General features: G+C 47.0%; 1 protein-coding gene and 1 pseudogene across 1 annotated transcript; both read left to right on the top strand.

The window, feature by feature from the left end:
* Window positions 1–5944: 5944 nt before the first annotated feature.
* LOC123123427 (60S ribosomal protein L24) lies at window positions 5945–8305 on the top strand. Its single transcript, XM_044543928.1, has 6 exons — window positions 5945–6054; window positions 6574–6617; window positions 6711–6786; window positions 6887–6988; window positions 7459–7607; window positions 7969–8305. The coding sequence occupies exons 2-6, from the start codon at window positions 6607–6609 to the stop codon at window positions 8111–8113; spliced, it is 483 nt and encodes a 160-aa protein (XP_044399863.1). The 5' UTR covers window positions 5945–6054; window positions 6574–6606; the 3' UTR covers window positions 8114–8305.
* Window positions 8306–14613: 6308 nt separating this feature from the next.
* LOC123125940 (60S ribosomal protein L24-like) lies at window positions 14614–20650 on the top strand (annotated as a pseudogene).
* The last annotated feature ends 1217 nt before the right edge of the window (window positions 20651–21867 follow it).

The raw sequence follows: 21867 nt of genomic DNA on the forward strand, positions 1-21867 counted from the left end.
TTGACAGAATCCTTCAGTCGCTTCCACCAAGCTTCAAGAGCTTTGTGATGAACTACAATATGCAGGGGATGGAAAAGACCATTCCTGAGGTATATTCGATGCTGAAATCAGCGGAGGTGGAAATCAGAAAAGAACATCAAGTGTTGATGGTGAATAAAACCACTAAGTTCAAGAAGGGCAAGGGTAAGAAGAACTTCAAGAAGGACGGCAAGGGAGTTGCCGCGCCCGGTAAACCAGTTACTGGGAAGAAGTCAAAGAATGGACCCAAGCCTGAAACTGAGTGCTTTTATTGCAAGGGAAGTGGTCACTGGAAGCGGAACTGCCCCAAATACTTAGCGGAAAAGAAGGCCGGCAACACCAAAGGTATATGTGATATACATGTAATTGATGTGTACCTTACCAGTACTCGTAGTAGCTCCTGGGTATTTGATACCGGTGCGGTTGCTCATATTTGTAACTCAAAACAGGAACTACGGAATAAACGGAGACTGGCGAAGGACGAGGTGACGATGCGCGTCGGGAATGGTTCCAAGGTCGATGTGATCGCCGTCGGCACGCTACCTCTGCATCTACCCACGGGATTAGTTTTAAACCTCAATAATTGTTATTTAGTGCCAGCTTTGAGCATGAACATTGTATCTGGATCTCGTTTAATTCGAGATGGCTACTCATTTAAATCCGAGAATAATGGTTGTTCTATTTATTTGAGAGATATGTTTTATGGTCATGCCCCGCTGGTCAATGGTTTATTTTTGATGAATCTCGAACGTGATGTTACACATGTTCATAGTGTGAATACCAAAAGATGTAAAGTTGATAACGATAGTCCCACATACTTGTGGCACTGCCGCCTTGGTCACATTGGTGTCAAGCGCATGAAGAAGCTCCATGCAGATGGACTTTTGGAGTCTCTTGATTACGAATCATTTGACACGTGCGAACCATGCCTCATGGGTAAGATGACCAAGACTCCGTTCTCCGGAACAATGGAGCGAGCAACCAACTTATTGGAAATCATACATACCGATGTGTGCGGTCCAATGAGTGTTGAGGCTCGCGGAGGATATCGTTATGTTCTCACTCTCACTGATGACTTAAGTAGATATGGGTATGTCTACCTAATGAAACACAAGTCTGAAACCTTTGAAAAGTTCAAGGAATTTCAGAGTGAGGTTGAGAATCAACGTGACAGAAAATAAAATTCTTACGATCAGATCGTGGTGGAGAATATTTAAGTCACGAATTTGGTACACACTTAAGGAAATGTGGAATAGTTTCACAACTCACGCCGCCTGGAACACCTCAGAGAAATGGTGTGTCCGAACGTCGTAATCGCACTCTATTGGATATGGTGCGATCTATGATGTCTCTTACCGATTTACCGCTCTCATTTTGGGGCTATGCTTTAGAGACTGCCGCATTCACTTTAAATAGGGCTCCGTCGAAATCCGTTGAGACGACACCGTATGAATTATGGTTTGGGAAGAAACCTAAGCTGTCGTTTCTAAAAGTTTGGGGATGCGATGCTTATGTCAAGAAACTTCAACCTGAAAAGCTCGAACCCAAGTCGGAGAAATGCGTCTTCATAGGATACCCTAAGGAAACTATTGGGTATACCTTCTACCTCAGATCCGAAGGCAAGATCTTCGTTGCCAAGAACGGGTCCTTTCTGGAGAAGGAGTTTCTCTCGAAAGAATTGAGTGGGAGGAAAGTGGAACTTGATGAGGTGATAGTCACCCCTTCCGAACCGGAAAGTAGCGCAGCGCGGGAAAATGTTCCTGTGGTGCCTACACCGACTGGGGAGGAAGTTAATGATGATGATCATGAAGCTTCGGATCAAGTTACTGAACTTCGTAGGTCCACAAGGACACGTTCCGCACCAGAGTGGTACGGCAACCCTGTCCTGGAAATCATGTTGTTAGACAACGGTGAACCTTCGAACTATGAAGAAGCGATGGCGGGCCCGGATTCCGACAAATGGCTAGAAGCCATGAAATCCGAGATAGGATCCATGTATGAAAACGAAGTATGGACTTTGACTGACTTGCCCGATGATCGGCGAGCCATAGAAAACAAATGGATCTTTAAGAAGAAGACGGACGCGGATGGTAATGTGACCATCTACAAAGCTCGACTTGTCGCTAAGGGTTATCGACAAGTTCAAGGGGTTGACTACGATGAGACTTTCTCACCCGTAGCGAAGCTGAAGTCCGTCCGAATCATGTTAGCAATTGCCGCATACTATGATTATGAGATATGGCAGATGGACGTCAAAACGGCATTCCTTAACGGCTTCCTTAAGGAAGAGTTGTATATGATGCAGCCGGAAGGTTTTGTCGATCCTAAGAATGCTAACAAAGTATGCAAGCTCCAGCGCTCAATCTATGGGCTGGTGCAAGCATCTCGGAGTTGGAACATTCGCTTTGATGAGATGATCAAAGCGTTTGGGTTTACACAGACTTATGGAGAAGCCTGTGTTTACAAGAAAGTGAGTGGGAGCTCTGTAGCATTTCTCATATTATATGTGGATGACATACTATTGATGGGAAATGATATAGAATTCTTGGAAAGTATAAAGGCCTATTTGAATAAGTGTTTTTCAATGAAGGACCTTGGAGAAGCTGCTTATATATTAGGCATCAAGATCTATAGAGATAGATCAAGACGCCTCATTGGTCTTTCACAGAGTACATACCTTGACAAGATATTGAAGAAGTTCAATATGGATCAGTCCAAGAAGGGGTTCTTGCCTGTATTGCAAGGTGTGCAATTGAGCACGGCTCAATGCCCGACCACGGCAGAAGATAGAGAAAAGATGAGTGTCATCCCCTATGCCTCGGCCATAGGGTCTATTATGTATGCCATGCTGTGTACCAGACCTGATGTAAACCTTGCCGTAAGTTTGGTAGGAAGGTACCAAAGTAATCCCGGCATGGAACACTGGACAGCGGTCAAGAATATCCTGAAGTACCTGAAGAGGACTAAGGATATGTTTCTCGTTTATGGAGGTGACGAAGAGCTCGTCGTAAAGGGTTACGTCGACGCTAGCTTCGACACAGATCTGGATGACTCGAAGTCACAAACCGGATACGTGTATATTTTGAATGGAGGAGCAGTAAGCTGGTGCAGTTGCAAGCAAAGCGTCGTGGCGGGATCTACATGTGAAGCGGAGTACATGGCAGCCTCGGAGGCAGCACAGGAAGCAGTCTGGATGAAGGAGTTCATTACCGACCTAGGGGTGATTCCCAATGCGTCGGGCCCGATGACTCTCTTCTGTGACAACACTGGAGCTATTGCCCTTGCGAAGGAGCCCAGGTTTCACAGGAAGACCAGGCATATCAAGCGTCGCTTCAACTCCATTCGTGAAAGTGTTCAAAATGGAGACATAGATATTTGTAAAGTACATACGGACCTGAATGTAGCAGATCCGTTGACTAAACCTCTCCCTAGAGCAAAACATGATCAACACCAGGACGCAATGGGTGTTCGATTCATCACAATGTAACTAGATTATTGACTCTAGTGCAAGTGGGAGACTATTGGAAATATGCCCTAGAGGCAATAATAAATGGTTATTATTATATTTCTTTGTTCATGATAATCGTCTATTGTTCATGCTATAATTGTGTTATCCGGAAATCGTAATACATGTGTGAATACATAGACCACAACGTGTCCCTAGTAAGCCTCTAGTTCACTAGCTTGTTGATCAACAGATAGTCATGGTTTCCTGACTATGGACATTGGATGTCGTTGATAACGGGATCACATCATTAGGAGAATGATGTGATGGACGAAGACCCAATCCTAAGCATAGCATAAAAGATCGTGTAGTTTCGTTTGCTAGAGCTTTTCCAATGTCAAGTATCTTTTCCTTAGACCATGAGATCGTGCAACTCCCGGATACCGTAAGAGTGCTTTGGGTGTGCCAAACGTCACAACGTAATTGGGTGACTATAAAGGTGCACTACGGGTATCTCCGAAAGTGTCTGTTGGGTTGGCACGGATCGAGACTGGGATTTGTCACTCCGTGTGACGGAGAGGTATCTCTGGGCCCACTCGGTAATGCATCATCATAATGAGCTCAATGTGACTAAGGCGTTAGTCACGGGATCATGCATTGCGGTACGAGTAAAGAGACTTGCCGGTAACGAGATTGAACAAGGTATTGGGATACCGACGATCGAATCTCGGGCAAGTAACATACCGATTAACAAAGGGAATTGTATACGGGATTGATTGAATCCTCGACATCGTGGTTCATCCGATGAGATCATCGTGGAACATGTGGGAGCCAACATGGGTATCCAGATCCCGCTGTTCGTTATTGACCGGAGAGGCGTCTCGGTCATGTCTACATGTCTCCCGAACCCGTAGGGTCTACACACTTAAGGTTCGGTGACGCTAGGGTTGTAGAGATATGTGTATGCGGAAACCCGAAAGTTGTTCGGAGTCCCGGATGAGATCCCGGACGTCACGAGGAGTTCCGGAATGGTCCGGAGGTGAAGAATTATATATAGGAAGTCAAGTTTCGGCCACCGGAAAAGTTTCGGGGGTTACCGGTATTGTACCGGGACCACCGGAAGGGTCCCGGGGGTCCACCGGGTGGGGCCACCTATCCCGGAGGGCCCCGTGGGCTGAAGTGGGAAGGGAACCAGCCCCTAGTGGGCTGGGCGCCCCCCATGGGCCTCCCCCCATGCGCCTAGGGTTGGAAACCCTAGGGTGGGGGGGCTTCCCACTTGCCTTGGGGGGCAAGGCACCCCCTTGGCCGCCGCCCCCCACCCTAGATGGGGTTTGGCCGGCGCACCCCCCTCCCAGGGGGCCTATATAAAGGGGGGGAGGGAGGGCAGCAAGATCACAGCCTTGGGCGCCTCCCTCCTCCCCTGCTACACCTCTCCCTCTCGCAGAAGCTCGGCGAAGCCCTGCCGAGACCCGCTACATCCACCACCACGCCGTCGTGCTGCTGGATCTCCATCAACCTCTCCTTCCCCCTTGCTGGATCAAGAAGGAGGAGACGTCGCTGCACCGTACGTGTGTTGAACGCGGAGGTGCCGTCCGTTCGGCACTCGGTCATCGGTGATTTGGATCACGGCGAGTACGACTCCGTCATCCACGTTCATTGGAACGCTTCCGCTCGCGATCTACAAGGGTATGTAGATGCACTCCTTTCCCCTCGTTGCTAGTATACTCCATAGATGCATCTTGGTGAGCGTAGGAAAATTTTAAAATTATGCTACGATTCGCAACATAAACAAACCCACACCGGACGAAAGAACCCCTTGGGTGATTTGTCTCCACTTGCTGCTGACGTGGCACTGGTCAACAATGGCCACAACTCCATGCTCGTCGCGTTGGACGCGGCGGCGCGACTAACGCCCACCGCTCTAGCTGAGGCACTCTAGTGTAAGACGGTGTGTTATGTGTAGCTGTTAACTCTTAATCATGTCCAGTGTATGCAAACAAACAACATGCACTAGAATGAGCACAACCCATGTGATTAATCAAACGCAGTGCGTAGAGGCGTTGCTACGATGCAAGAAGAGGGGATGCAGACAACGAATCAATATGTAGATGATGATTTTTTGCATGTATACGCTCAACCAGACCCAACTAGGACAAGTATGCAAAGTGACAAAAAAGATGCAGATAGCCAAACACACCTTTAATGTAGCTGCGGTTTGTTTTTCTGGAGAAATACTTTACCTTTTTTAGGCGGAGAAATACTTTATCTGTAGTTTTTTTAGGCGAACTTTGCCTGCAGTTTTGTTGTTGTTGAGAATAACTTTACCTGCAGCTAAACTTGCCGTTTCGCGGACAGAGGCCCAGTAGCTCTGACATCAAACTGGCCTGGCCCAACTGCAAGGTAGGTCTCCACCAATCGGCCCATATGGGCTTGGACGGCCTGGATCCTCTCCAAGGACCGTATAAAACAACAGGGCTGGTGCCGGGCGAAAACCCTAGCAGAGGAGGCGGCGGAGGCAGAGCAGGAGAGCGGCAGCTCGCGCGCGCGCCCCCATTGCCGCCGCAGCAGGAGCCCGCCGGTTCCAATCCAAGGTGAGACGGCTCTTTTCCCCAGTCGACTCACCAAGGCGCCTCTCTATTTGCTGATAGATTGCGTCATATGCGCGCATTACATGCGTTGTTGGTTGGTTCATGCCGCTGTAAGAACTACTGTACTTTGTTTGTGTATCATTTGGTCATGTTAAAGATCAGTTCTCTCTGTCAGCCATTAGCCTCAACAGTGTTGTTTTTTGTGTGTGTGGAGAAATGTCGAACCAGTGGCTTGTGGAGAAATCTCAACAGTGGTACTTACTGTGTAATTCACTTTTGCATGAGAGTTTTTCAATGTATCCTGCTCTGTACATAAGTTCCTGATCTTTAAAACTTGCTGTTTTGCTAAAACTTAATATAATGATGCACTGTAGTTCGGTTTGGTTTGTTAGTCTCTTTGATATGCTGTATTGTTTAACGAGGCAGCAAGGTTTCGTCTTTGAAGCTGTGTTATTAGGGGGCGATGCTTTCTTGGTATTGACTTATATTGTGGGTGCTGATATCCTTGCATTTAATTTGTAGGAGGAGCTTTGAAGGTTTGTCAGGGCAGAGAAGATGGTTCTCAAGTATGCTACTCTTTGATGTTGTCTGGGGATGTTAAAAGATTTGTAAAACTGCTTGCTACAATCTTACTTATTCCTGCAATCCTGTTCATACAGGACAGAGCTCTGCCGTTTCAGTGGTGCCAAGATATACCCAGGGAAGGGGATCAGATTCATCCGCTCAGACTCTCAAGTAAGCCCGTGTGTCCCTGTTGTTATTGTGCATGGAATGAAAACCAAGTAGAAATTCGCTGACATTGTGCTGTACGTTCTTCGCATGTACCCAAAATCAGGTCTTCCTTTTCTCCAACTCAAAGTGCAAGAGCTACTTCCACAACCGTCTCAAGCCAGCTAAGCTCGCATGGACGGCCATGTACAGGAAGCAGCACAAGAAGGTACATACTGATAAGCCAATTCCCTTGAATGATATACTCCATATACTACTTCAGCATATGTTTCATAATCTTAATAGTATGTCCTGTTAGAGTGATCTGATTAGGCAGTATAAGTGCAATGATCTGGTAGTTCATTGGCCTGCTTAAATATTTGCCCTGATTGGTAGTTTCTTTTCTGGTAGTTAGTGGCAGTAAAAGAAAGTGACATATCTAATCAGGCTCAGGGACTAGAATAATTTGGTTACCACATTGTCAACTAGTCTGCTCTTTGCTGACAGCATACGTGATATTTATTGCTTAATCATGTATTCATGTGTAGTTTTCATTCCTTTTGCTCTGTTGCAAGTGGATGTCTGCGCAATTCTCATCTCTGCTTAATTGCGTTTTAACAAAACTCTGTACTCCCCTGCTTCTTTTTTTTAAGCAACGACAAACTGTATGGGCTTATAATTTTTTGTGGTGTGGTGCAGGATATTCATGCTGAGGCTGCAAAGAAGAGGCGCCGCACCACCAAGAGGCCGTATTCCAGGTCAATTGTAGGTGCTTCCCTTGAAGTTATCCAGAAGAAGAGAGCTGAGAAGCCGGAGGTCCGTGATGCAGCTAGGGAAGCAGCTCTGCGGTAATACTTTTGCCATTGCTTTTGACTCCTAGATATTGTGATTTGTTATAACAAGAAACTTAGTACGAACAAACATTACACTCACACTAGGGTTGCTTTTGGCTCAGTCAGTATTGAACCATGTGGTGATTTAATGCCTGACTTCTAATGGCTCGTATAGCATTTGAAAGAAATACCTAGTTATGTTTGCATTATAGAAGGTTGCTCTAATTTGAGTTTTGAGAGGCTAGTTTTTTAGATGACACCTGTCAACTGAACATCATCCATGTAATATGCACCTGCCATATTTCTTGACATCATAGTTTTTCTATCTGATGTATATCTGTATAAGGTCCTTACTGTGGTAACTGATCTATAACAGTGAGATCAAGGAGCGCATTAAGAAGACCAAGGATGAGAAGAAAGCTAAGGTGGAGGTGACGAAATCCCAGAAGTCCGCCGGCAGAGGCAACGCCCCCAAACCCGGGAAGGCCCCCAAGCTTGGCGGTGGCGGCGGCAAGCGCTAGATGGTGTCCCTGCGGATCAATGCGAAATTTTGAACTAGTTACATGATGTCTTACCCCGTATCTTTTAGGAAGTTTTTTTGCTCAAACCTCCTGTTGCTGTCGGTATGCAGTATCTGGGTGCACAAACCGGTGGTGGATCAGTGTGAAAGATTGTTTTATGTTTCTCATCAATGTGAGATTGTTTTATGGTTATCTGGTTGTTGTTTCAGATTTTGTCTAGTTGGTGTTTCTTCCGCAACACATTGCGATGTTTGTCTGTCGTCTCCGTAGAACCTTTCTCATGCCCTTGTAACTGGGTGTTAATCGATCTGCCGCACGGCCTTCAAAATGCGGCCTTGAGCTGGTTATTAATTGAACGGCCGTGGCCGCCAATCGTGCCTTTAAGATTACAACACGCAAGCACATTCTGGAAACGATCAATTGAATTGAAAGTTTGACCCCGTGGATTTTGCTTTCAGATATTGAAAAATTCCATCAGCAACCACAACTCTAATAATTAACTGTAGCTTTGCTAATTTCAATATGGTTAATGTAAACTCTAATAAAAAAATCTTATTGAATGTTATTTGAGCACATTATGCTTAAATTTGTTGGATTCTCTGGGTTGATTTTCTTTCTTTTATCAACAAAAAGAAGGTAGTTACAATTATTAAAAAAAATCAATACATTTCAGCGAAAATCCATTTCTGCACCCATGCTCATCTGCACCGGCGCCGAAGAAAAAAATCAAAACAAATACTAGAAAAATTCAAAAAATTCCATTTTTTCTTTGTGGGGTAGACAATTTGATGCGTGAGGTCCGATCCAATTTTCAAATCATTTGGACATCTGAGGAGCTCTCAGGAAAAAAAAATTTGGGGGTCTGTAAAAATGTTTACTGTTCATGTACTGTTTTGGTCTAATTTGTCTTTTTTGCTGAGAGCTGCTCAGATGTCCAAATGACTTGAAATTTGTAGCGGACCTCACACATCAAATTGTCTACCACACAAATTTTATTTGGAATTTTTTGAATTTGTTTTGAATTTTTTACGAATTTTTTTCTAACCGGGTGCAGATGAGCGTGGCACCAAAACGCCCTGCTCTACATTTCAGTGACTTCAAGTCTTTGTATATACAGTATAAGATTAGAAATATGGAAATAATAGGTAATACAGATGTTGATATACACATACAGAAATGTATCAGTGTCTAACTTATCATGTGTTAGAGAAAGAGGATTTGTGGCTCTCGCGTGTTAAACACCCTTATATGAATATAGCATTAAAAAACAAATTAGGAAATTTTGAAAAGTTCTGAAATTTTGGGATGGAACCTAGGTGCCCGTTGTACACTCACGTTCAGTTTCATGGGGAAGGGGTGCCCGAGGTAATGTCAGTAAAAAGACAAAAAAAATCGTATGTGTAGAAAAAAACTGGATGTAACGTATGTCGGACCATAATTCCTGCGCCGTGGATACCACGGACACCGATTCTCCATGAAAATGAACAAGGGTGTACGATGGGCACCCAGATTTCATATCCAAATATTTTCAAATTCTTTGGATATTTTCTGATATTTTTTTAATGCTATTTATATATAGGGGTGTGTGGCACCGGGGTGCTCCGATGCATTTCTCGTGTTATGCAGCGAAGGGGTAGGATGCCCTCACAATACGAGAGCCACTGAGATAAAACACCAACCAAGCAACATAGAAGGATAACATGCACACAGACATCCCGCTAGGGATGCCAGCTATATGAGAGAAGTACAAGGCATGAACAAAGCACGGTAACTAAAGGGGCTTGCTTGATCACGAGGACGAGCTACAAGATGCCCCCTTGATCTAGACATAAGTCAACCTTGGGCGCCCTTGTTATTGAAGAAGAGCAGGCAACGCTCGCCGACGCCGCGTCGGCAAGCGTATACGTCGATCCTGTCTCCCACGGAGATACGGCTATCCCTCAGGAACTCCCTCAACCCAGGCCCAAAGATCCGGTAGGCCATGATGGCATTGTCGTACTGGAGCGCTGCCACCTTCTCGTCGCCGGCCTCAACGTCGATGAGGACGGGCACCGCCAGCACGTTCGGCATGCCGTTGTGGCCAACCTGCTCCAGCTCCCGGAACAGCCTCGGGATGGGGCCATCCTGCACCATCCCCCGGGTAAGCAGCAGCCCGTTCTGGCCTGGAGCGACGTCTGGCCACCGCATTACCTTGGAGAGCGCCCACTCGGCCCCGTACACGCCAACGGCGGCCATCCGCATCTGGTGACGCCGGCGGACGAAGGAGGGCTCGGCCACGAGGGCGTGCCACCGCTTGCACGTCGTGGCGCAACGAAGGAGGGTAGCTGCATCAGCGACGTGTGTGAGAATCTCCAGGACGACGTCTTCCGGGAGCTCCGTCCGTTTGATCTCCGCCCACGGATTGATCATATCGAAAGAGCCAAACCCTTGGCCAAACGTATGTCTGTGCTTTTATTTTTCTTCTAACAACTCAATTTCATGATCTCGAGTCTCTAACAAAAGCACTCGTACCGATCCTACACCGAAGACGACGACTCGAACAACAACTCCTGGTGTCGCAGGAACAAGGCCAAAGACACAAGTGCATACGGCAACACTTCCTAATCCAGTCTTGCTAAGTCTCAGTCGATGATATATTCATGAGATCTTACATTAAGATTCGTATAATATTTTTTTCAGATTTTTTCTCTTTTACATGTAATATCACTTGATTAAGACTTGGTTAAATCTCAGTCGACTAAGACCTAGCCACATCCTCCTAATTAACCCGACCCTAATTAGTCAACTAAGATCTAGCCACGTCCTCCTAATTAACCCGACCCTGATCCGTACTAGGACTACCCGGCAACCTGCTTAACTAACACTGGATAATTTCCTAACGTTACCCAGGAAGACGGATGCTCCAAGACTTGTTCGTGTAAGACTTCAACATTACCTACGCCAACTAGACTCAACACTAAATCAAGATTATGGCAACACCATCTTCGACCTGAACGCTGGAGGGCGGGCAATGTGCACGTGCAGGTCCGATTCTCAAAAGACCGAGGCCGATCTTTATTAAGATAGGGAAAAGGAGAATTTACATAGTGGCAAAGGCCGCCAATATTAGGGCATCTTCAACTGTGACCCGTAAATTTGTTCGGGCATCCGTCGGTGAATAAGAGGACCAGTCCGCAGACATGAATATGGGAGCCGGTCATACAACGCTGCTCGCATACATCTGAAGCCGGGTTTAAACTAGTCGGAAAAAAATCATGCAAACACGACGGGTTTTCATATAAATCGGACGAAATTCATTACATTTTGAACATTTTTCATTAATAAAATGGTCAACCCTAAAACACTTCCTTTGTATTCAGTATCGGCAACCACGTCCTCTGCCATCTCCATAAACGACGGCAGGGTTCAAGACTCGTGAAGTGGAGGTGCGGTCTTCGTTGAGGAAGAGTAAAACATCGGAGACGGACCGGCCCACTTGGGACACAATGCCCTGCCGCCTCCAATGCCCTTCTCATCCTCAGATGAGTCCGCGACCTGTCCGTCCCCGGCGTCGGTGGACACGAGGTCGATGATGGACGTGGACGGTCCTTCACCGTCCAGCTGTCACGTGCGCCCCTGAAAGTTGAACGGTGGCGCGTGTTGGGAAATGTAGTACTCCCTCTGTCCCACAATATAAGAACGTTTTTTACACTAGTGTAGTGTCAAAAACGTTCTTATATTATGGGACGGAGGGAGTAGAAAATAAAAAAAATCGCCCTACGATCACCCAGGAACAATATGAAGATGCATTAACGATTTGGATTCGATAGTTACCGACTCCGAGTTGCAACAAAAAATTACGAGTCGGTGTAGATCGTACTTGGAGTCCCTCGAAGCGTAGATGAACGATCTCACGAACTGTCCACGAACAGTCCCTCGAACGAAGAACCGAAAGCATGACCTCTCTACGAGTTGCAAGCGTACAATCTTCACGATCCGGCAATGCTTCCAGAGCTAATCGTCGTCGGATAATTAAAGAGAAGAGATTAGAACCACACTAAACTTGTAATTATGAGGATTAGACGAACTAGATGAATCTCTAATTTATTAATTAGGACCGACTAGAACTAGAGAACTAGAGGAGGCTTCCAAACTTTTATGTATAAAAGTGCCCAAAGCCTCTAGTATATATAGGTTGAAGTGGAGGAGGGGACCGCCTGGGGGGGGGGGGGTAAGGACTTCCATACCCTTGCACTGGCCAAGGGGGGAAGGAGGAGTCCTTCCCTCAACCCCCCCCCCCCCCCCCCCCCCCCGTGCACACACACAATGGAAAGGCGCCTCCCCTATTAGGCCTATGTAGTCCAATTCTCCTTCCACCATTTGGCCTTTTAAGACCTGTTGATCTTAAATTAAATATAAACTCCTCCTAACAATTGTTAGAGATTATTATTATTATTTTAACATCACCGGAAAACAGTTTCCACATACATATTATTTATCGGTAATACCCGGTATTGCCCGATAAACTTTAATACTCTTCCGGTGACCCTGAAATGCTTCTGGTTCCTCTTGAAACTATTCTGAATATTAATGAAACTATTTCACTAATAAATTATCGATACTCCTGTCCTACTAACACTCAGCAGATCATGATTACCTTAACCCTGTGGCACTGTAGGTCCGGTAAAACATAGACATGAACGAAACTCCTTCGTTCAATGATCGACATCAGAACCGTGGACGTTCGTATCAATCCCTATAATCACAAGAATGACATTCGAGTTAACCTTTTGTTATTATGTGATTTTCCTTTGCTTCACGATACTTTTCAAAACCTGAGGTGAGATATGTCGCTATCCTCTTGAGTCATACACATGCTCACTATACCGGTCTTCTCATTGCTGGTTTTGTTCTTCTTTCTCGTTGACATGTTCCGGCATCCCCGTGAGTGGTCATCTGTGTCTAGCCAGGTGATTGATGGATGTCGTCACACCGAGAAAACCCTAAAAATATCTCTCCATCGTCGGAGGAGAAAAATCCACTCTTAAGCTATCAAGTCCCATGTCAAACTTTTCCGATGAACCAGTAAGTTGTCGTTATGATCACTGTGTTACAGATGACGTTTGAGCAACCCCAAAGCTCATCATACTGTAAAAAGTGACTATGATACTCTCACGATCCAAGGAACTAAAACACACATTAACACCCCGTGTTATAACAATTGACTTATGACGATATTATTTTTGGGTAAAAATCAAATTTATGAGTAGTTAATATTTTTGACAAATTTTGAGCGCTAATTCTAAAAGGGCGCTGCTACGCGTCGGCCGGCAAAGATCCGTCGTCTTGCGAACCGTTGGATCTGATGGATTGAGCTGCCAATGTCACGTTCTACCATCGCAACACAGGTCATGTTGCAAGAATTTTCTGCAGCACAGGTCATGTTGCAGTTTTTTTTTGCAACCGAAGTCTTGTTGCGGAAATATTTTTGCAACAGAGGTCTTGTTGCATATATTTTCTGCAACAAAGGTGCTGTTGCGGATTTTTTTTCCATCTTCACTTTTTTTGCAACATAGCTGTTGTTGCAAAAAATTTACAATGAAAATCATGATTCAAAACGCCACTATCACCGCCGTTCGTCGTTGTCGTTTGCAATTCCATCCTTGCAATTACAACATGGGACGATCAGTGATGAGCCGAGCCGACGGCCTGCGACGACCGACGACTGTGATGGAGGCAGCCCACGACTTCCATTTGTAGTTTTTTTTTTTTTTTTGCGGGGGACTTCCATTTGTAGTTGGAAGCACAACTTCCCCCGTGACAAGCCGGGGAGTGCCCTCGCAGCTGCAGCCTCACCACCAGATTTGTGGTGAGCCATGGTGGCGGAGCTGCAGGACCTGAACGGAGGTAGCCTTGTGGTGCGGCCACGACGCTTGCAGGTGGGCAAGAGAACGGCCGGAATAAAGAACAAGTCGTTGAGGTTGGATAAGGCAGATGAAAATTTGAGAGGGGCTAGGGGTACCACGTCACGTGGACACGCGTCACACCGGCAAAGCGGCGGATAGGAGTCTAGAAATCAGTGGGGTGATTTCAACCATTTCCCATTCTAAAAACCCGAAATATTTTTAACCTGAATCACCCGACCAAAATTTCCGGGTAAACCCGAAGGCCCGAGGCTGAGCTCTAACATCAAACCGGGCCGGGCCAACTACACGGCGGATCCCGCTGCTTCCATTCCAAGGCGAGAGAGCTCTTCTCCCGAACCGCCTCTCGATTCGTTACTAGATTGCGTCAGATGCGTGCATTGCATGCGTGGTTCATGGTCTTAGGCTTCGTTGTCAAAATTCCATCTCCGTCCACGCCGTTCGAAGAACTACTTGAAATCCTCTAGTAGCAGTAGGAGTAGTAGTAGTTTGTGTAATTTACTTCAGTTATGATAGAGACCAGTGCTATCTACAACGATTAGGCCCAAAAGTAGCTGGTGGCAGGAGATTTTTTCAGTGTACATTGCTGGTGGCAGTTGCTCCTGTTGTTTAAAAGTTCTGATGATGCACTGTGGTTCAGTTTAGTTTGTTAGTCTATTCGATATGCTGTGCTCTGTAACGGCCTTGCAGCAGGGCTTCACCTTTGAAACTCTGTTATCAGGGGTAATGCTTCTTGATATTGACTGGTCTATGAGTGCTGATATCCTTGCATTTTATCTGTAGGAGGAGCTTTGAAGGTTTGCCAGGTCAGAAAAGATGGTTCTCAAGTATGTTACTGTCTTTGATGTCGTGCCGAAATGCTAAAGATTTGTAAAATTGCTTCTTCCAATCTTACTTACTCCTGCATTTGTGTTCATACAGGACAGAGCTCTGCCGTTTCAGCGATGCAAAGATATACCCAGGGAAGGGTATCAGATTCATCCGTTCAGACTGAGGTAAGCCCTTGTGTCTCCTTTCGTTATTTTGCATGAAATGAAAATAACTGGAAATTCTCTAACATTCTGCTGCACCTTCTTTGTGTGTGCCCGAAATCAGGTATTCCTTTTCTCGAACTCCAAGTGCAAGCGCTACTTCCACAACCATCTCAAGCCCGCTAATCTCACATGGACGGCCAGGTTCAGGAAGCAGCACAAGAAGGTACATGCAAATAAGCCAATTCCTGTAATGATATACTCCACATCCTAGTTCAGGAAATGTTTCATAATGTTACTAGTATGCCGTATTAGAGGTATCTGCTTAGGCAGTGTAAGAGGTGCATTCATCTGGTTACTAATTGACTTGCTTAAATATTTCACCTGATGAATAATTTCATTTGTGAGTAGCTAGCGAAAGTCAAAGAAGGTGACATATCTAGTAAGTCTCAGGGACTAGAATGTACCAGTTTACCACAATATCAGATAGTCTGTTGACAACATAAATGATATGTATTGCTTAATCACGTGTAATTTCCATTCCTTTGCTTTGCACAAACGGGCGTATTGTTTCTTAGCTTAGCTCTCTGTTTTATTGTGTTTTCACCAATGATGCTCCATCACTCGCTGTCCTTGTTTCTATAAGCAACTACACACTTTAGAGCATCTCCAATAGACGGTCCAAATGTAAAAATACCTAACTTTTGGACCGTCTGGAGCAAAAAACCCTGCTTCAACAGACGGTCCATATGTAAAAAAATGGACCGCGGCCTCCTCGTGATATAAAATACAACACCTCACAGTGCAAATTTACATCACGAGGTGCATCTGGTCCAAAACCAGACGCCGCCCGCGAACGCCCAACCGCCAGTTCCTTTCCTTTCCCGCCCGCCCGCCCGGCCGCCGCCGCCATGGCCGAAGGCGACGACCCCGCCGCTTTCTCCGCCGCCGCCGCAGCCGGTGGGCTGACCCACGTGGCCGCCGCCGCCGCCATCTCGCCCGCAAGCGCTGCCATGCCGCCGCCCCCCGCCCGCCGGCCCGGATTCGCGCCGCCCCGGCCGGTGGCCACCGCGACGGCGGCGAAGGGACGAGGCGGCGGAAAACGGCCGGCCAACCGCAGCCACAACCCGACCGACAGTTCTACGCGGCCGGTGAAGGTCTCCAAGGCGGCCGCGGCGGCTCGGGGCGACAACTCGCAGCCGGTGCGGCCGGCGGCCTCCTCCAGCAACCACACATCCATTCCTCAACCTCCCCCGCCAGCCGTGGAGGAAGATGTGGCCACGCCGATGGCCACTGCCTCCAACATGTTCGAGGAAATGTCGCAAGCTCTCGTTTGTTGTTTCAAATTGTATGTGTTCTTGATTGTTTGTGCGTCCAATTGTAGTCTTGATGATGAAGCTTTCATGCACGCGACAAATGTGGCAAATGATGATTACATATATGCGTCACAAGAATATGAAACCCAATATGATGATGACAATCTTGATGTGGACGATGAGGGCTTTGTTGTCAAGGGAAGAAGTGGAAATTATACCACCGCGGAGGATGTGTTGATATGCACCGCTTGGAAGAAAATCTCTCAAGATGCAAGCGTTGGAAGCGACCAAACGGTGAACACCTATTGGCAACGCATCAAGGAGTACTTCGATGAGCGCAACACAAGTGGTCACTTCCGTTCGAGCGACTCTCTACACCAACGTTGGTCCACCATCAACGCCGAATGCCAAAACTGGGCCGGTTGCTTGTCAAACGTTGCTCGCATGAACCCAAGTGGTTGCGGTGATAGTGACTTGGTAAATATTCCCTCTTCGTGCGTGCTTTGTCAAATATTTCCTCTTTGTTCCACATGTTGATGATGATGTGTTACTTGTTTTATTGTAGAAAATGATTGCACAAGGATTGTTTCGAGAGAGGAACATGAAAGGCGAGAAGAAGAAAAGGAAAGGAAAACCTTTCACTTTTCATCATTGCTACAAAGAGCTCAAGGATGAGGAGAAGTGGAAAACTAGAGAGACTTTTGAATCGCCGAAGAAGAAGAGTGCGGTGCTTGAGGATGAAGAAGATGTTGCCATTGAGGAGACGAGCCCCACTCCTCACTCCGTGACAAAATCTTATAGGCCCGATGGAAACAAGAAAGCGAAGGGAACCAAGGCCGGAGACAATGATCTCAAGGAAGGATTTGATGGCGAGGAAAGAGAATGCCGAAGAAAAAGAATCTTGAAGCTCAAGGAAATAGAGGAGAGGAGTGAGGCCGAGCGGCGAAGGGCGGCGGCCGAGGAGAAGAGGGCGGCGACCGAGGAGAGGTTGGCCGCGGCCGAGGAGAGGAAGGTGGACCTAGAGGAGAAGAAGGCCGCGGCCGACGAGATGAAGGTGGTTGAGGAGAGGACTGTTGGGGAACGTAGCAATAATTCAAAATTTTCCTACGTATCACCAAGATCAATCTAGGAGATGCTAGCAACGAGAGAGAGGGAGTGCATCTTCATACCCTTGAAGATCGCTAAGCGGAAGCGTTACAAGAATGCGGTTGATGGAGTCGTACTCGCGGCGATTCAAATCGCGGAAGATCCGATCTAGCGCCGAACGGACGGCGCCTCCGCGTTCAACACACGTACAGCCCGGGGACGTCTCCTTCTTCTTGATCCAGCAAGGGGAGAGGAGAAGTTGAGGGAGAACTTCAGCAGCACGACGGCGTGGTGGCAATGGAGCTCGTGGTTCTCCGGCAGAGCTTCTCTAAGCACTACGTAGGAGGAGGAGGAGTTGGAGGAGGAGAGGGCTGCGCCAGGGAAGAGGTACGGCTGCCCTCCCACCCCTCCACTATATATAGGGGCAAGGGGAGAGGGGAAGGCGCCCTAGGGTTTCCCCTAGGGGGCGGCGGCCAAGCAGATTGGATCTCCCTAGGGAAAATCCTAGGGAGACTTGCCCCCCAAGCCAAGCAGGTGGAGGCTTTCCTCCCAAGTCAGGTGGAGGCGCCCCACCTCCCCAAGTAACGTGGGAAAGGGTGTGGGGGGCGCACCACCCCTTAGTGGGCTGGTTTGCCCCTTCCCCTTTGGCCCATGAGGCCCTCCAACACTTGCCGGGGCTCCCGAAACACCTTTCGGTCATGCTGGCCATAGCCTGGTACCCCCGGAACACTTCCGGACTCCAATACCCTTCGTCCAATATATCGATCTTCACCGCCGGACCATTCCGGAACTCCTCGTGACGTCCGGGAACACATCCGGGACTCCGAACTACCTTCGGTAACCACATACTATTTCCCATAACAACTCTAGTGTCACCGAACCTTAAGTGTGTAGACCCTACGGGTTCGGGAACCATGCAGACATGACCAAGACACCTCTCCGGCCAATAACCAATAGCGGGATCTGGATACCCATATTGGCTCCCACATGTTCCACGATGATCTCATCGGATGAACCACGATGTCGGGGATTCAATCAATCCCGTATACAATTCCCTTTGTCTATCGGTATGTTACTCGCCCGAAATTCGATCGTCGGTATCCCAATACCTCGTTCAATCTCGTTACCGGCAAGTCACTTTACTCGTCCTGTAACGCATGATCCCGTGGCTAACTCATTAGTCACACTGAGCTCATTATGATGATGCATTACCGAGTGGGCCCAGAGATACCTCTCCGTCATACGGAGTGACAAATCCCAGTCTTGATTCGTGCCAACCCAACAGACACTTTCGGAGATACTTGTAATGCACCTTTATAGCCACCCAGTTACGTTGTGACGTTTGGTACACCCAAAGTATTCCTACAGTATCCGGGAGTTGCACAATCTCATGGTCTAAGGAAATGATACTTGACATTAGAAAAGCTCTAGCAAACGAACTACACGATCTTGTGCTATGCTTAGGATTGGGTCTTGTCCATCACATCATTCTCCTAATGATGTGATCACGTTATCAATGACATCCAATGTCCATGGTCAGGAAACCATAACCATCTATTGATCAACGAGCTAGTCAACTAGAGGCTTACTAGGGACATGTTGTGGTCTATGTATTCACACATGTATTACGATTTCTAGTTAATACAATTATAGAATGAACAATAGACAATTATCATGAACAAGGAAATACAATAATAACCATTTTATTATTACCTCTAGGGCATATTTTCAACAAGGACACTCAAGTTTATGTTTATGGACACATCAACTCTTGATGCCAAGGCAAAGGCATATGTTGAACTTTGTCGCGATGAAATGTGAAGAAGCAAATGCTCATGAGGCAAATGATGATGGGAGGAGGCATGGGAGGTGCCATGGGAGGAGGCATAGGAGGTGCCATGGGTGGTTACATGAACATGATTGGGGGTTCCATGAATGGTGCATTTGGCGGAAATATGGGAGGTGGCTTCGGTGGCAACATGGAAGGTGGCTTTGGCGGCATGGGAGGTGGCTTTGGCGACAACATGATGGGTGGCTTGGGACGTGGCTATGGCGGCAACATGAGTGGCGTTGGAGTTGGCTTCGTCGGCAACATGACCGGTATGGGACGCAATGAAGATGCTTCCGGTGGTGCTCACGGCAACGAGAGTTCACCGCTTGTTGAGAACGTCGACAAAGACGGTGGTGAAGATGATGATCATACCACGGTTCACAACGCCGGTGGTGTTGATGACCCGCATGAGTAATATTTATGTGCATTTCAATTTCTAGGGCGAAAAACTTTGATTGAGACGACGGTCTTTTGGTAGAGGGATTTGATACTATGATGGTGATGCACTTTTGATTGAAACTATGATGATGATGCACTTTATTTTCAAAAAAAATTATGCTATTTCAATGCAAAACCGCGGCTGAACAGTGGCTGGCAGCAGCCGCACGGCCGTTTTCAGATTTTTACATCTTTGGTTTGGACCATCTATTGGAGTTGCTCTTTTGGACCATCAATTTGGACCATTTGTTGGAGTTGAGCGTTTCTCGGAGCTCCAAAATGCACCTTTTGACGGTCCAAATTTTATATCTTCGGTTTTGGACCGCCAAAATTTGAACCATCTATTGGAGATGCTCTTATGTTTGTGCATATGAAATTCTGAAGTTGTGCTTATAAATTTTTTGTGGTGTATGGTTGCAGGATATCCATGCCGAGGCTGCAAAGAAGAGGCGGCTCACAACCAAAAGGCCGTATTCCAGGTCCTTTGTCGGTGCTTCCCTTGATGTTATCTAGAAGAAGAGAGCCGAGAAGCCTGAGGTTCGTGATGCAGCCAGGAAAGCAGCTCTCCGGTAGCACTTCCTTCTCCCTGGCTTCCGACTCCTGCTTCTAGATATTGTGATGTGCTATACCATGAAAACTAGCATGAACCAACATGTTCTTCTTATGTTGCATGTCAAACTAGGATTGTTATACCTGTCAACTGAGCATCATCCGTGTAATATCCACTATGTGTTTTTGTTCCTGTTTAATCAATGCACAAACATGAGCGCAGTCTTGGCACCTTGATTTTCTATATGATGTGTATCTGTGAGTTATTTATAGTGGTAACTGTTGTACAAGAGTGAGATCAAAGAGCGCATCAAGAAGACCAAGGACGAGAAGAGAGCTAAGAAGGTGGAGGTGACGAAGTCCTAGAGAAGACCGTTGGAAGAGGCAACGCCCCCAAACCCGGGAAGGCCTCCAAGCTTTGCGGCGGCGGGGGGAAGCGCTAGGCAGCAACACCCAGTTATGTGATCAACGTCAAATTCTGAACCTAGTAGTTATGTGATGGCTTACCCAGTATCTTCAGGAATGTTTTGCGGGGATCAAAGTTCATGCTTGTCAGAGGTGTTATTCTGTACTTGCTGTTTGCTACTTCTTCTACCTATCAATGCAATGATGCGGTGCGTATCCGTGAAAAAAAGTAGAGGTTGTTTCTTCTGTTTATTATACAGTATATCTGATCAATGTGAAGATTGTGAGTGTGTGTTTATCCAATTGGTGTTTCTTTCGCACCACGCTGTTGATTATTTGTCCGAAACCTATCGAAGCCGGTCTTCGTAGTTCGTAGACCCTTTCTCATGACACGCCTGTCATTATCCACGAAGTTTCCACTTAATAACTCGATGTTAATCGATGCGGCGCACGGCCGAAATATCGTCGGAGCGCGACCTTGTGAGGTGATGCTGCTTTTGGCTGGGTCAGGCCGCCACGGAAGCAGTTGATTCAACGGCCGTGGTCGCCAAGCACTTACTCCGTTACTCGTACAGTAGGAGTAGTAGATTAGTCCTGGTAGGTGTTGAGATTAATTCAGCGGGCTGGTCGGTGCCTGGTTCAGCGCACCTTGATCCCGGAGAAAACTAAGGTTCAGTGAACCTCGTACCAACACCAACCCCAGGGAGCACGTGCTTTGCCTTTCACAATTTGTTTAGCGTGATTGTCTTGATAAGACCGAAGGGGTGGCTTAAAGAAAGGATCGTTGTCTCAGACGGACAGGATCATATCCGATCGTACGGCTAGTCGGCGCCGACATGTCACTTAAGCGACAGAAAAGCACGTGGTAGGTGAAGCTCGCCGCATGCTTTCTTCGGAGATTGTTTGCGCAAATCACGTGTGATATTCTGTTCATCTGACTAAAGATTGTTGTCTAGTTTGCATCTACTAACTCAGGATCTACAACCGGACCTCTCAAATCCGATCCGCCTCATACGTCCGGATGGACCGTCCGTTTACTGCCTGATCATTATTTTTTGACCCAGACATGTCCCTTAAACGCTCAGGCTGACTGGCACCCATATGTCCAGCCCAAATATGGGGTGGATAAGGGGTGCCTGGGCGCATCCGGACACGCCTGCCGCGTCAGACCCGACAGCCTGACCCCATTCCAAATTGCATCAAATCCACCAAACTCTTCCTCCTCCTCCAGCCGCCAGCCAACCATTCCCGTGTT

This window comes from Triticum aestivum, chromosome 5D, assembly GCF_018294505.1.
Source record: "Triticum aestivum cultivar Chinese Spring chromosome 5D, IWGSC CS RefSeq v2.1, whole genome shotgun sequence".
NCBI lineage: Eukaryota > Viridiplantae > Streptophyta > Magnoliopsida > Poales > Poaceae > Triticum > Triticum aestivum.

Coding starts and splice junctions, on each gene's coding strand:
- LOC123123427 (XM_044543928.1), top strand. Junction 6,787..6,886: donor TCATCCGCTCAGACTCTCAA/GTAAGCCCGTGT, acceptor ACCCAAAATCAG/GTCTTCCTTTTCTCCAACTC. Junction 7,608..7,968: donor GCTAGGGAAGCAGCTCTGCG/GTAATACTTTTG, acceptor GATCTATAACAG/TGAGATCAAGGAGCGCATTA.